The following is a 15,256-nucleotide window of genomic DNA, read 5'->3' as shown; positions in this document are numbered from 1 at the left end:
AAACTCGTTCGATCCATGGATCTGGTTTATGGTAATTAAATCAATCTTGCTAAATTTCATCCAAATCCAATGTTAGGGATGGAAACACATGTAAATGTTAGGTCAAAGGTGTAATAAAAACACAGCAAATAGAGTAGTAGCTAACAAGGTAAGAACTGCAGTTTGTTGAGAAAACTGGGAGGCAAAATTCGTGTACAGAAAGGAAAGAAACAAGCATTAGCACAGGGAAAACAGAACATGTAATAAACAGTGGGTCAATTGAGAATGGACCTTTTTTGTCTCTGCCGGTCCAAAAGCATGTGGTGTGCTTTAACGGCATAAAAGCTCTCCCTTGAAAAGGTCACATCCTTATTCCTTAGTTGTAAAATACGACCCGGGCTCGGTTTGGGCTGTGGATTCGAATGTTCACCTAAGATTGATTTTTTATATAAAAAAATAATAATCAATATAATGTTATTTTCATCATTTTTTTTAAAAAAAATTAATGGGTTTAGAGTAAGGTTTCGACCAGGTTGTTAATCCAAGTCTTTTACTGTAAGACCCGGCCCATTCCTCCTTGCAGAATATTGTCCGCTATGGCTCAGCCCAACCCGGCTTCCACGCCTCACGGTTTTGTTCATGACAGCATACAGGCCCCCAAAACGCGTCCTACAAGGTTAGGTACCAATTGTCTTAATATGCCTTGGCTCTGGACACTCTTCTTTCGATGTGGGATGTTATAATCCCCTCACCTTAATAACGAGCCGTCCTCGGCTCTGATACCATATGTAAGACTCGACTCACTCCTCCTTGTAGAATATTTTTCGCTATGGCTCAGCCGAACCCTGCTTACACGCCTCACGGTTTTGTTCCTGGCAGCCCACAGGCCCCAAAACGCATCCTACAAGGTTAGGTATCAACTGCTTTAATATGCCATGGCTTTGGACACTCTTCTTTCGATGTAGAAAATTACATTTACTAAGTCATTTATATTTTTTTAATTCGAACTAGTCCAGACATCAAATCAGTTTTATCCTCCGGGTTTCAAAACAATGACATGTGTCTCAAAGTCTCCTCCTCCTCCTGCTTCCATACACATCACCGCAACAAAAAGTATCTAAAAAGAAATTAAATATTTTTCAATTAAGTCATTAATGTTCTGATAATTATCTGTGATACTCTTCTATCCATGTTTGTTGACGAATCCGTTCCCGTCTAAAAGACTGCACATTTCATTACAATAAGAATGATGGAGTAGTATTTCGAGAGGGTCTTGGAATTTTCTATTAGATTTTTTTTTATAATGTTAAACAAAAGGGTATAATTAGAATAGTTACCAAGTTAGAGGATTAATTTAAGGTCCGTGCAAAAAATACTGCCATGACTTATATTATATGACAAACTTGTGCATGGAGATATCGAAATACATTCATGAGAGACTATCTTCTCGTAATCCTAACAAGTAATAAGTTAAATCCTAAAACATAAAATATATAATGTTTTATACCTGAATGGATTTGTAAGTTGACAGTCTGTTTTATTAAAATATATTAAAATAATAAAAAATAAAAAAATAATTTTGTTCAAGAATATTTTGACAAAAAAAAGTTATGAGTTAACTCGTGTATCATCAAATAAATTATTTTTATTAAAATAATAATAATTGTTTTTATAATATCTTGACTTGGATAAATTTAGATAGAATTTAACTGGGTGAATTAAATTACTAGAAATTTAATTAAAATAATTGGATAAGTTAGGTACCTGTGTCTCGAATTAACGTGACGAGCAAGGTTTAATAAATAAAAAAAAATTCATCTTGGCAGGCAAATGCTAGTTAAAGAACACCATAAGCCCCTGAAACTGAAAAAACTAATCCTCTCTCAAGAAGAGAAGAAGAGTGGAGAGGAGAGGAGAAGAGAAAAGGAGGCAATGAAGTCAGATAAACCTGAAACAAGATTGAGTACACTCCATTAGAGAGACTAAGAAAACAAAAAAAAAAGCTTGCTTCTAATAGAAAGAGAGAGAGGAAGAGATGAAAAGGCTCATGTCCTTGAGATTTGCGTCTACAGAGAGAGTGGAGAGAGAGTGTGTGTGATTTAAAGCAAAGGCGGCGAAGAATTTATTGACATTGATATTGATATGATGCGAAAGGAAGTAAGCACCGCTACACTGAACTTTCTTTTATTTCTCTTCTTTTCCTCGCTAATCTCATAGCCATTGAAGCTCTCTCTCTTTCTGACGCTATATCTCTTATAAAAAAACATTTTTTCTCTCGCTTTGAATCCCAAGTTCTGTTTTTTCTTATTTCTTAATCATTATTTCTCTCTAATTTTGCAAAACCATAATTTATTTTACTTGTTTTGCTTCTCTTGTTGTTTTTGCGAAAATCCCGCATCAATTTTTTTTGTTAGGAGTAACCAAAATGGTAGTGCAAGAAGTGTTATTAAAAGGTTATTAGAAATCAATGGGACAGCTCGAAATTCGAGGTGGTTTCTGGTTCTTAAACGCAGAGGTTGTCTGTCTCAATCCAACATATATTATGGTCTGGTCTGCTGGTAGGGTGTTTTAGGAGAGAGTTCATTCATTCATTCCTTAAAGAACCTGCCATTTCTGGTTCTGGGTTTGAGAGATCGCTTGTTTGTTTCTCGTCACTGTTACTCTCTGGGTTTGGTTTTGGTGATTCATAGAAAGTGGAGAAGTCTCAAACTTTGCTATCTTTGAAGTGAAGGGAAGGGATATATACGAAGGCTTGTTGAGTTCTTGAGTGAAGAAGGCTTTCTCTTGGTGATTTGGAAGGTAATTTTGGGTAAAAAATGAAGTTTATGAAGTTGGGGTCCAAGCCTGATGCATTTCAAGCTCATGGCAAATCTGTAAGGTAAGAGTGTTTGGTTTATATTTTTTTCTGTTGTTCAAGCTCAAATCAGCTTCTTCTTCTTGGTTTTTTTTTCCTCTCGATTGTTTTGTTTTTCTTTTCCTTCGTTTTGTGTTACCATTGAGAGTTGCATTTGGAAATTTTAACTAAAAAGTAATGCTGATTTCTGTTGTTAAACACACTGGTTTGAGTAATGATAGATGGGGATTTTGGCCTTTAAAATTTTAGTTTGTTCAAATCCACCAGATTAAGCACACTGTTATCTGAGTGAATTTTTGTATGTTGGTTGATTGTTTTGAGTATATTTCGATGTTAATCAAGAAAATCACCACTTTTTCTTCCCTTTTGTTTCTGCTTGATGTGAAGTTGGTCTCATTAGTGCCCTGCCTTCTCTATTAGTTATTTTTGGGGGTTACATGTTATTTGTTGTTTGTGTTGTTGCTGCTATCATTATTACTATTGGTACTACTAGTTTAGGGGCGGAGGAGAGTGGGGGGGTGTTTGAGGGGTGGTCCTGAAATTGAACTGGCTCTTTTGTGATGGATTGGTGGTCCAAATGTAGTAAAGTCATGCAGTGTATGCAACAACTCCAATCATCACAGATGAGCAATTTCTTAAACAATACAATAGCATATGTCCTGAACCTACCATGGGATCATTTACATTTTATATATTGTAAACAAATCCAGAGTAGGGACCATTTCTGTATTTTTTAGGCCGGGCTGATGTGATTTCACTATAATCATATTCTTCTCCTTCCATCTCATGTTACTCGGAGTAATGAAAAAAAAGTGAATGGTTTTGGACATTTGTGTTAATCAATAGGCATCGTTACATGTGCACTATTTCTCTAGATGCATAATAAGATATGAGCTAAGTTGTTTGTTTCTTGGAATGTCATGAAAGCATAAGAGCACTCGGTAACTATCCTGTGGGTGTTTTAGCCAATGAACACAAGGGATCCCATGATTTGGGGTTTTGAGGAGCAAGAGGACAAGATTGTAGACAATATGAAATTAAGAAATCCATGTCACAGTGGAATGATATTATGGATCTTTTGGTTTGTCTTATGCAGGAAATCTGTAATTATCTTTCTGGATGTTTTGCAGCAATGTCACTGAAACAAACTCATGTTTGGAGACTGATCTTCTTCGTCATATTATTTTCATTTGTAAACCAAAAGGCGCATACGCCTAGCTTATCCATCTATTATTTTTTTGTTTTATGCAGACACAAGTTGATGTGCCGAACTTCCTTAAAATTTTGAGAAATTCCTTGCAGTAGTTGGGATTAGTAATCAGATTCTGAAAATGTTTGTCATGTTCTTATTTCAAGGTTATGGTTTCTTATCAGGCTGCGAGGCATCTAAAATTCCATGGCAATGAATTAATTTGCCTCTTTCTTGGTTACATGGGACTCCAATTTCAATGAACATAAAAAATGTTGTCCGTTCTCTTTGTATATTGTATGGTTCACGCTTTGTTATTGTTTCCCCTTATATTTGTGGTGTCTTACCCTGCCATTGCATTTATTGCTTGCCTATCACATGCTCAACATTGAATTCTCCTGTGAGCTTAGCAAGTTAGTTGTGCTTATGCAGGTATGTGGCATCCGAACTGGAAACAGATGTCACCATAAATGTTGGAGAAGTTAAATTTAACCTCCACAAGGTATTAAGTCTGCAGTATCTTTGCTTATAGTGAATTTTGGCAGGATATATCGAATTTAGTTGGCCACGGTGCTCTATTCCATCAACATCCACTCATAAACATTTTCAAATATCTAGAGAATAATAACTCTATATTGGTTCTTCTTGAGGAACTGTCAAGTTCATTGCTTTAGTCTTAGCAGTGGAATATTGTGGAACCGTTAAATCTCAATAATATGCAAATTTAAATAGGTGACTGCCTCAAGGAAATAAATTATTCTCAAGATTGTAAGTAATTACAAAATCAGAAACATGGTCCAAGCATGTACTTAATTTTTTTATTCTTTTCTTTTACTATCCCATGTTACCAATTGTATGTTGGATTGTGAGTTGGTTATAAATTAATTTCCAGTAAAAGCATATTGTCCATTGAAAGAATTGGAAAAGCAATAGAAACCAAGGGTTAATGGCTGAATATGTCCTTTTATAAGAAGATAATTTTCCAATCTGTCCTTATATCCCTAATTGAATCAATTTTATCCTCAAGTATACATTAATTTTTAATCTATCATCTGGTAAGATTTTCAAGCTAAATCACCAGAATTAGTCATGTGATTTGCATATGATTTTTTTTTTCTCAAAATGTTTTTGCAAGCTAGACAAATGGAATGCTTTCATGTGCAAATCACGTGATTAATTCTGGTTGTTTAGTTTGAAAATCATTTTAGAATGATAGATTAGAAACTTAACATATATTTAAAGATAAAATCGGATCAATTAGGGATATAAGAATAGACTGAGCCATTAACCCAGAAAAAAAAAACCAAGTCATGTTTTCATGAAAGGGTGATCAGAATGTTATTTAAGGTGTTGAATACTTGGTCAGCATAGATCCCTTTCACAGCTTGAGTTACAGCTCCTTTTATTTTTGTTTTTGTTTCCATGATTCTCTATGAGTTGCTTTGATGAACTTTGCAGTTCCCTCTCATGTCCAAGAGCAATCGCTTGCTAATGCTACTGTCACAAGCTGGTGAGGAGAATGAAATTGACATGGTTGATTTTCCTGGTGGGCCAAAGGCTTTTGAAATTTGTGCCAAATTCTGCTATGGAATGATTGTTACTCTCAATGCTTACAATGTTGTCACTGCTCGTTGTGCGGCCGAGTACCTTGAGATGACCGAGGATGTTGATCGAGGGAACCTTATTTTTAAAATTGAAGTATTTCTGAACTCCAGTATCTTCCATAGCTGGAAGGATTCCATTATTGTTCTTCAGACCACCAAATCTCTTCTGCCGTGGTCTGAAGATCTGAAGATTGTGGGCAGCTGCATAGATTCCATTGCATCTAAAACCTCTGTGGACCCTGCAAGTATTACCTGGTCCTACACATATAACCGTAAGTTATCAGTGCCTGATAAAATAGTCGAGGAAGGGATGAATTTCAGGGATAAAATTGATTCTGTTCCCAAGGATTGGTGGGTTGAAGATATATGTGAACTGGATATTGATCTCTATAAGAGGGTCATGATCACTGTGAAATCAAAGGGAAGAATGGATGGCCAAGTGATTGGGGAAGCACTGAAAACTTATGCAGTCAGATGGCTGCCAGATTCATTTGATGACTCAGTTTCTGATGCTCGTACCTGGAGGTACAGATATCTGGTAGAAAACCTCATCTGTTTGTTGCCTCCAGACAAGGCTGCTGGTTGTTCGTGTAGTTTCCTGTTGAAATTGTTGAAATTTGCCATTCTGGTTGGAATAGATGACTCAGCCAGGGAATATTTAGTGAAGAGGATCAGTTTGAAGTTGCATGAGGCTTCTGTTAAGGATTTGCTGATCCTAGCACGGCCTCCTCAAAACACATTATATGATGTGGAATTGATTCAGTGCATTGTTAGTCGTTCTTTGATGCATGGAAAGTACAGTCAGGATACGAAGCATGAGGAGAATGGCGACTTTATTTTAGGGCATGAGCATGTAACCTTGATGAATGTTGGTAAATTGATTGATGGATATCTAGCAGAAATTGCATATGACCCCAATCTCACCATCTCCAGTTTTGTTGACCTGTCACGGTCAATTCCTGAGTTTGGTAGACCAATTCACGATGGACTGTACAAAGCCATTGACATCTACCTGAAGGTAGTATTTTGTGCCTTGAGTAATTTCATTTAGTCTTATTTCATCTTTTGGTTTTATGATTTAGGCACCCATAGGATTTGTACATGTTTGCATAGTTAATACTAAATATCGTCATGATATCACTTTGTTTCTGATGCTTGCAACACTCACGACAGTTCTCGGATCAAGCCAAGTTAGATGGAAGATGCAACATTTGTTGGATTTCAAGCAGCATGGTCACCTGAAATCTGTTGTGCTTGGGGATTTTTTATCTGTATAAAATGCCATAAACTGCTTTGCCTATGCTGAAGAACCGACCTGTTTTTGTTTTTTTTTGGGGGTGGGGAGGGGGCGGTATAGGTATAGATAAATTGTGTATGATTTTCACCAACGTGGGGATTCTTCATGTCACCATCGTTTCTTTATAAACACTCTCTCTTATGAATGGAATACTTTTATGCTATGATTCACCAATGATCCATTTTTAATTCAGGAACATCTCAGTATGACAAAGGCAGAAAAAAAGAAGATATGTGGGCTAATGGATGTCAAGAAACTGACCACGGATGCATCCACGCATGCTGCACAGAATGAGCGGCTCCCTCTCCGTGTTGTCGTCCAAGTTCTCTTTTTTGAGCAGGTTAGAGCAGCTTCTGGAGTTCAAGCTCTCAGCAACAATGCCCGCGATACTTTAAATTCCACCACAAACACAGATGAAGAATTGGAGAAGACAGCAGCTGATGGTAATAAATCCCTCATGAAACAGATGAGTCGAATGAAGATAAAAGATGAAGATTTCCTGAAAAATGGAAAACTTAGGAAGAAAAACAGCAAGATTACCAAAAATGGTGTGCAGTTGCTGCCATCTCGATCAAAGAGGATCTTTGATAGATTGTGGGTTGTGGCCAGAGGGCATGTTGAGAATAGAAGCTCAGAGACTTCTGGGAGTTCGCAGAGCCCAACTTCAATCGCTCCTGGTGACACCAAGTCCTTCGGTTCATCTTCAAGACAAAGGAGACACTCCATCTCCTAGAGAATGAATTTGAGCTTCATCAGGACATAGCAAGGGAAGAAGATGGTCAAAAACTGTTCAAGTGTAAAAAGTGGTAGGCTTTTATTCCAGTAGATGAAGGGGGTTTTATTCTCTGTTTATGTATGAAATTCACATAGATTATCCAGGAAAAGTTGTCCAGCTAACCTATGATTTCTTTCATGTATATGATGACATGAAGGTTTAAATTCTTCCTCTTCTTGTTTCTTCTCTGCTGGTTAAATTTTTCATGGCCTCTCCTTGTGTCAATTTTTGACCTCATAGCTCTGTGATCAGGTCTATGTTGTCTGAAAGATTCTCTTGATAGCCAGCAGCAATGCTAAAGTTTCTCTCTTTGTACAAAGATATTTCTGGGTGATAAAACAAAGGAAAACTCAATTAAGATTTTTATTGTCTCTAGTAAAGATAGATAGGAAGAATAGTTTGGTTCATTAAGCAAGATTTCCTTATTTAGTACAAGACTAGTTTATTGCGGGTTGAATATTCTTTTTTTAATGTGAAAAAAAGTATTTTGTAATGATAAAATTATTAATATTGTTATTAAATCTAATTAATAAGTTGGTCTTCAAACCTTCCAACTTGATTTTTTTTTTACCATGGATTTAAAATTAATTTATGTAAAAGTTGTCTTGATATAATCTAGTTTATTTAATAAATTCAGAAACAATTGTTTGATTTTTTAAAAAAATTTAAATTATATTTTTTTTAATATTAAAACAATAACGGTAATATATTGGATCGATTCAGGTTTCGAGCTTAACCTATTAAACTCGTGGTTGGATTATAGATCTCATTTGGTTTAAATAATTTTTTATTTAATGATATGATAACAAAATTAAGTATTAAAAATTAAAATATCTATTTAAAATTGCGATAACCTTCTTTAAAAAAAATTAAAATAAATTATAAAAACAAGTCAAAATCAATGTATTATTGAAAAATAAAACTGAAAAAAAAATAATTAGAAAAAATATAAGATAAAATTTCAAAACAAATAAGAGCAACTTCTTCACTATTCATATTTACAAAATCAATAAGGTAATATCGGTAATCTTTGGAGCAATATCATTTAAATAGATGATAATATTTGGAGCAACATCTAGTTTTTAAGGATGACAAACAACGTTTTCTATGAGCATTTAGTAATATAGTTGTAACTGTTTTTTAAAAAATTTATTTTTTTATTAAAAATTAATTTTTTATTATGTTTTAAATCGTTTTAATATACTAATTTCAAAAATTATTTTTAAAAAATTAAAAAAATATTATTTTGATGTATTTTGATAAAAAAAATTTAAAAAACAATTACAACTACACTTTCAAACAAGTAAGTTAATTCTTAGGATTTTATTGGGATATAATAAAATTCTCAAACGTAAATTAAACCCTCAATAAGATAAATTCAAAGATTTTATTAGGAGTTATAGGCTTTGAGAGTTAATATAGATTAAATTTTTTAAAAATATATATATATATTAAAATCACATTATTTAAAGAAATTAAAAAACCAAAATTTTTTTATCAAAAAATATGACAATTCAGGTTTTTATAGTTCTAGATGAATTCTTTCTATTTTTTTTTTTAAACCCAAACCGGGTCAGGTCCGAGGTTAACCTGCGTCCGGATTTTAAAACTGTATAGTCGTGGTGCATCCCGTTAAAGAAAAACCCCGGAGCCTCTAGGAAAACTCCCACACTCGGTCACTCCCCAGCGAGAGCTAAACGCCCTGAACAGCGAACTAAAACCAAGGGAAGGTGGCTCCATCGATAGAGAAGCGAACTCAAGAAACAGCAGTAGCAAAGAGAGCGAGAGATGATGCAGAGATTGAAAGGACTGATAAATTTAAAGCAAACAAGAAATGGGTTTCTCTCTTATCAGAGAAATTTCTCAGCTTTACCAAACTATGCTCCAAATGATGATCCCCAAGACCAGGTCAGTTTCTATAGGTGTTTCTGGTTAGAAATGTTTGCACCCAATTGAAGGATTCAGTCTCTTAGCTTAAATTTTTGGTCTCTGTGTGTGGCACTTGGTTTTCTTTGAGAATTGGTTCATTTATGAAGAGAAGACTCACAAGGATGGAGCTTTCTTGTATTTTCGTAAAATTGTCTGTACCCAGTTGAAAGATTGGGGTTTGTAAGTAGAAAGTTCCAGTCTTCTAAGTTCTAGCTTTAAAACTTGTTCTTTGTGTATGTTGTGTGTGTGTGCCATTTGGTTTTGAATCGAAATTTTTTTCGTTAATTAAGATCAGATTTAGAAGAATGGAGCGTCTGTTCATTAGTTTAAAATATTTGCACCCAATTTAGAGTTTGAGTCTTTTTAATGCAAGGTTTCGGTCTTTTTTGCTTAAGAATTTGTTCCTTGTGCATGTTGGTGCGTATGACATCTGTTTTGTTTTGAGAAATGGTTTATTTATGTAGAGAAGACTCACAAGGATGTATGTAGAGAATGCTCACAAGAATGGAGCTTTTGTTTATTTGTTTAGAAATGCTTGTGCTCAATTGAAAGGCTCGAGTCGTTTTTGTTTTTAGTAGCTATATGGAAAAACTGTAAATAATTTGACGGTCTTTTACTTGGTAGGTGGCTCAGTTGAAGAGACTGTATGAATCATGGGAAGAGAACCCTGATATTGGATTTTGTCTTAATGAAGGTATAGAGCTTTGAATTCTTGTGACCATATGTTATAAACATGTTTGCCAAATGCTTTTACTTTATTGCTGTAAGGGTTTTTTTAAAATTTAACACTGCTTTCTGTACTCCAAATTGGTCATGCTCAGAGTTTGACCCGCTTTCTTCGTATATTATGAATATGAATGGTAGTGGCAAGGCTTTTTGTTCCAGGGCAGATGTTGTTTCCCTTTGTGAATTTTTAAATGAAGGTGGGGTTTCATGCTTGTGTACCGCCACACACATGCAATTAAGTGTGCCTGATTCTCGGAGTTCTTGAGCCACTAGGCTGCATGTCCATGGAATTTTGAATTGGAATGAACCACATCCCTTCCTGTACATTAGTGATCCTATGTCAATGTTATATTTAAGAGAGATTGTTCGAACTTCAAAGGCCAAATCAAACCCTTTTTTTCTGGTAACTGATGAAAGCCAATCCCTAAACACTGATTAGATGTGTTTGCCACTCACAAATAACTGCTTGAGATGACCAGGCCCTGACTTTGATTATAAGTGTTTCACTTCATCTGTATCATTCTTTTGATCACTGGGAAATAATTGCTGATTTGTAACCTTTTATGTCAACTTTTCATGTCACTTCATGCTTAACTTTGAGCTTTTTAGTGTTGCTTCTTATTCAAATGCAGCCTTTGGTTCACATTTACAAATACTAATGATTACTGATGTTGTTGCTAATATACTTCCAAACTGTATTTTGATCATGTACAGTGAAATTTGAAGAATGCAAAACATATTTCCAGAAATTGTATAAGTTTGTCTACCTACAAGCAACGTATTTGAAGCCACATGTGAGAATTCAATCTCTTAGAAAATTTCTATGTGGAGTTCAATCTGTTAAGAGCTAAGTAATGGTATCTGGATATTCTAGTATCTTGCTTCTCATGTTTGCGCTACAAGATTTATGAAGGGAATCCTGTTATCTCGTAACAAGAGCATAATTTTTTTTGTTGGACAGCATTTGCAGATAGCTTTTAAATTTACTTTCTTATTGTTACACATTCTTTCAGGTGGCCATCTTGGATGGTTTCTCCATGGGATCTGGGGCTGGGATTGCAGTAGCAGGAATGTTTCGTGTGGCAACTGATAAAACTGTGAGTGACTGGTGCTACAGGTTAACATCTGAGTGAAACGTTAATAATTTTCTTGAATTTGAGTCAGACAATTTTGAAACTGTGTTTTCTATATATAATATTGATGTAGTTGCCATGGTTTTTATTTTACACAAAGCTCACTGAGGTAATGAGCTTCTTACTTATGCATACATGCAGGTTTTTGCTCATCCAGAGGCTCAAATAAGTTTCCATCCTGACGCAGGGGCCTCCTTTTATCTTTCTTGCCTGGTTACTTAAGTAACACCAGTTGTCTCTGCTTTTGAGTATGCATTGTTTACTAAATGTTCTGTTTGATACTTTTATTTTCTTATGAACCGCATTTTTCTCTCTCATGATTGTATTCTTTGTTTCAGGGGAATACTTGGCTCTAACAGGAGACAAGCTTAATGGTGTAGAAATGATTGCTTGTGGCCTTGCTTCTCACTATGCGTTACATGAGGTCTGTTCTCACTGTAGTCTACTGCTATATTCCTTCTTTTGTAGTACTCTTTCTTCACATCTATTACTTTAGCGTGGCCTGTAATAATGTCTTCCTCAACAGAGACTTGATTTGGTTGAAGAACGCCTCGGTAAATTGATCACTGATGAGGCTACTGTCATAGAGACTTCTCTTGCACAATATGGTGACCTTGATTTGGTTGAAGAACGCCTCGGTAAATTGATCACAGATGAGGCTACTGTCATAGAGACTTCTCTTGCACAATATGGTGACCTTGTCTATCCAGATAAGACAAGCAAACTGTACAAGTAATGTCTTAATATGCATTTCTTACCCTTTCACTCTGTTTTCTGTTGCGTTGATTTTAGTTACATGAAAAAAATTATTAATTTGACAGTGATGACATATAAGCATTCTTACAAGACATCATAACTAAGCCACTGAGATTGGGCCAGTGGCGAGGGAATTGGGTAGTTTCTTGGGAAGTCCTGGGTTCAATTTCTTGTAACATCCAAGAAAGAAAAGAATAAAAAGAAAGGCATCTTAGCTTTTATACATGATATGGCACTTATAACCTGTATGTCCTACTTTATTTCACCATTTCCATCAATTCTGTTTCAGGTTTGAGACATTTGATAAATGTTTCAGCCACGATACAGTTGAGGAAATTGTTGATGCACTGGTAAGCTTCGTTTTATACATGATGTCCTTCATGCTGCAATTACGTGTCAGGCATTTCACCATTTATCTTCTCAGGAAAATGAGAAAGCTAGCACTTATGATGAATGGTGTGAAAGAGCCATCAGCAAAATAAAAGAAGCCGCTCCACTGAGCTTAAAAGTTACATTACAATCGGTAAGTTAATAATGCTTCACAACTATGGTGGTGTCTATTTTTATTTTATTGTGTTGACTTCAGTTTCTGTTGCATTTAGATACGAGAAGGTAGATTTCAATCTCTTGACCAATGTCTTGCTCGTGAATATTGTATATTTCTAACTGGAATCTCCAAAAGAGTGTCTAATGATTTTTGTGAGGTAACTTTTTCTCACCTTTTTCCTCCTTGCATATATTTGCCTTCCATGCTGCAAAACATTTTTAAGATCCAATATCTTGTAAGTACTGGAATTATTTTTTTTTTTTTTTCCCATAGGGTGTTCGTGCTCGGTTAGTAGATAAGGATTTTGCTCCAGAGATATTTAGTTCACTTATAGCCATTCTTTTTCATGTGATCTTTCTTGCTTAAATTAGTAATGTGCTTCCAATAAAAAAAACTTCAGTGGGACCCTTCAAGATTAGGAGAAGTGAGCAAAGACATGGTGGATAGCTATTTCTCTCGACTCGGGGAGCTCGAAGACTTGGAGCTGCCAACAACATTGCAGGGAATGCTGGATGCAAATGACTGGGGCCATTTACAAACAGGAATGATGAGGGTCCTTGAAGACACGGGTGATCTATTGTTTTCAGCTTTGCATTACTTGCCTGCTCTATTATTGCAGCAGGAGCTGGAATTTAGCCTTTTTCATGTTTTTCTTAGAATAGGTTCTTACATAATTTGTTTTGCAAGCCATGCCAACAGCATCTTTCATGGCCATTATTTGAGGCCTTTTTTTTGGTTAACTCAGATAACATTTTGCAGAGGCGATGGTACTTTTGCTCTCTTTTTTCAAGGATGATTCAACAAACAGAAGTCCATTATGATTTCATCATCGTTTATGGCCTTTGTTAGAAACAAAATCTGATCTGCATAATAATATATATGGCTTGCCTTTATTTTGGGGATATCTGCAACATTTGGCAGGCTTTTTTTCCATCCATGTTTTTCTTAAGAACCGAGCAAGGGACCAGGAACTGGAAACCTCACTCTGAAGCTGCTTAACGTCGCTTCTAAAGTTGTTGCTGTTGAAATTGATTAAAGGATGGTTGGGTTGTTAACAAACGTGTAAAAGAGCATGGACTTGAAGAGAAACTGAGAGTTTGGTTTGTTTACAGGTGTTTGATAAAATGCCTGAGAAAAGTTGTTTTAAAATGACTAAATTGTCATGTTTTAGAAAACGGGGTAATGAGTTATTGATTTATTATGCTTTGATAGTGACAAAGATTTGATCTTTCTTGAGAATGACATGATGGATTTCTTTTGTTATCAACTTATTATGCTCTTACAGTGATTAAAATGTAATCTTTCAGAGAATGAATTCCCGGATTTCTTCTGTTATTAACTTATATATAGTTGCTTTGGAAATGATAAAAGTTTACTCTTTTGTGGAATCGCGTAATGGGGTTTTGCAGGTTATTCTAGAGGATGCATTGAAGGCCGAGTTTCCTAAATTTGATCTAGTTTAAGAGAATATTCCTTATGGGGATATCTTCACCTCTCTTGGCTAAATTAGTGTATGTGGCGAATCTGTTTCGAAGTGCGACACATCTTCGGAAAGAATTTGCATGGCGGTTGTTGGCGAAGCCTGGTGATTCTGAGTTAATAGGTTGGCTGTCAAGAGATTTTCTTCCTGCTCCCAAAGTTGATTCTTCGGTGGTTATCATTCAGCCAAAAGATCAGATTCCTGGTGTGAATCTTGATGAATGGTGTGAGTTCACGAAAACGTGTTTTGAGAAGAAGAATAAGACCTTGGGGGTAGCATTTAAGCAGAAGGTGATAGAGCTATTCGGGTTATCAAAAATGGCAAGCTCTAACAGAGAAGAAATGAACAGGAACTGATGATGATGGGGACAATGAGGAGGAGAGTGATGGAGAAGACTGTCATCCTCTTCTTGTGCAGATACGGGAATAGGTCTGTTCAAGGAGAAGGTCATTGAGGCTCCAAAAGCCGGTGGTTTTGAAGACAAGAGACCTTCAAAGCTGTGGAATGAGAGTTACTCTAATTACTTTCCTTGCTTAATGAAGCTGGAATCTATTTTCATGAGCAAACAAAGCCAAGTAATGTAGACAATGTAGCATTTTCTGCTGCTTACGGTTAATAATAGCATCTCGTTACCCCTTGCTCTTGTTGATGTTCCATCTTTTTTAACCATCTCTTGCTGATATTTTATTTTGTGCTTTATTTTTTTTATTTTTTTTTGAAAAAAATTCAAAATTATATTGTTAATTACTGTAATTATAAAACCATCAAATATCTATTGAGATTATAATGAGAACCATAATAATAATGTTTCAGTTTTTTAATGACAGTTTTTTTGTTTAGAAATATATTAAAATAATATATTTTTTATTTTTAAAAAATTATTTATGATTTTTTTTTTAGAAATATATTAAAATAATATATTTTTTATTTTTAAAATATTTATTTTTTATAATTAATATATTAAAACAATATAAAAATATAAAAAAT

The 15,256-nt window shown here is 35.1% G+C and overlaps 1 protein-coding gene and 2 pseudogenes across 4 annotated transcripts; all 3 read left to right on the top strand.

Annotated features, from left to right (window-relative positions):
- Positions 1-1,812: 1,812 nt before the first annotated feature.
- LOC7468689 (BTB/POZ domain-containing protein NPY1) lies at positions 1,813-7,865 on the top strand. 4 transcript variants are annotated; one of them, XM_024604669.2, is made up of 5 exons: positions 1,813-2,136; positions 2,706-2,857; positions 4,455-4,524; positions 5,481-6,644; positions 7,117-7,865. In XM_024604669.2, the coding sequence occupies exons 2-5, from the start codon at positions 2,796-2,798 to the stop codon at positions 7,654-7,656; spliced, it is 1,836 nt and encodes a 611-aa protein (XP_024460437.1). In that variant the 5' UTR covers positions 1,813-2,136; positions 2,706-2,795; the 3' UTR covers positions 7,657-7,865. The 4 variants fall into 4 exon arrangements, with proteins under 4 accessions (XP_024460437.1, XP_024460436.1, XP_052309805.1 ...); XM_024604668.2 differs by having other exon boundaries at positions 2,394-2,857; XM_052453845.1 differs by lacking the exon at positions 2,706-2,857.
- Positions 7,866-9,265: 1,400 nt separating this feature from the next.
- On the top strand, positions 9,266-13,383 carry LOC7489154 (3-hydroxyisobutyryl-CoA hydrolase-like protein 2, mitochondrial; annotated as a pseudogene).
- A 202-nt stretch (positions 13,384-13,585) lies between these two features.
- On the top strand, positions 13,586-14,906 carry LOC127905467 (ribosomal RNA small subunit methyltransferase, mitochondrial-like; annotated as a pseudogene).
- Positions 14,907-15,256: the final 350 nt, after the last annotated feature.

Source organism: Populus trichocarpa, chromosome 6 (assembly GCF_000002775.5).
Source record: "Populus trichocarpa isolate Nisqually-1 chromosome 6, P.trichocarpa_v4.1, whole genome shotgun sequence".
In the NCBI taxonomy this organism is placed as follows: Eukaryota; Viridiplantae; Streptophyta; class Magnoliopsida; order Malpighiales; family Salicaceae; genus Populus; species Populus trichocarpa.
The sequence above is the reverse complement of the archived record's forward strand: the minus strand, read 5'-3'. Positions and strand labels throughout refer to the sequence as shown.

Coding starts and splice junctions, on each gene's coding strand:
- LOC7468689 (XM_024604669.2), top strand. CDS start 2,796: ATGAAGTTTATGAAGTTGGGGTCCAAGCCTGATGCATTTCAAGCTCAT. Junction 2,858..4,454: donor GCTCATGGCAAATCTGTAAG/GTAAGAGTGTTT, acceptor GTGCTTATGCAG/GTATGTGGCATCCGAACTGG. Junction 4,525..5,480: donor TTAAATTTAACCTCCACAAG/GTATTAAGTCTG, acceptor TGAACTTTGCAG/TTCCCTCTCATGTCCAAGAG.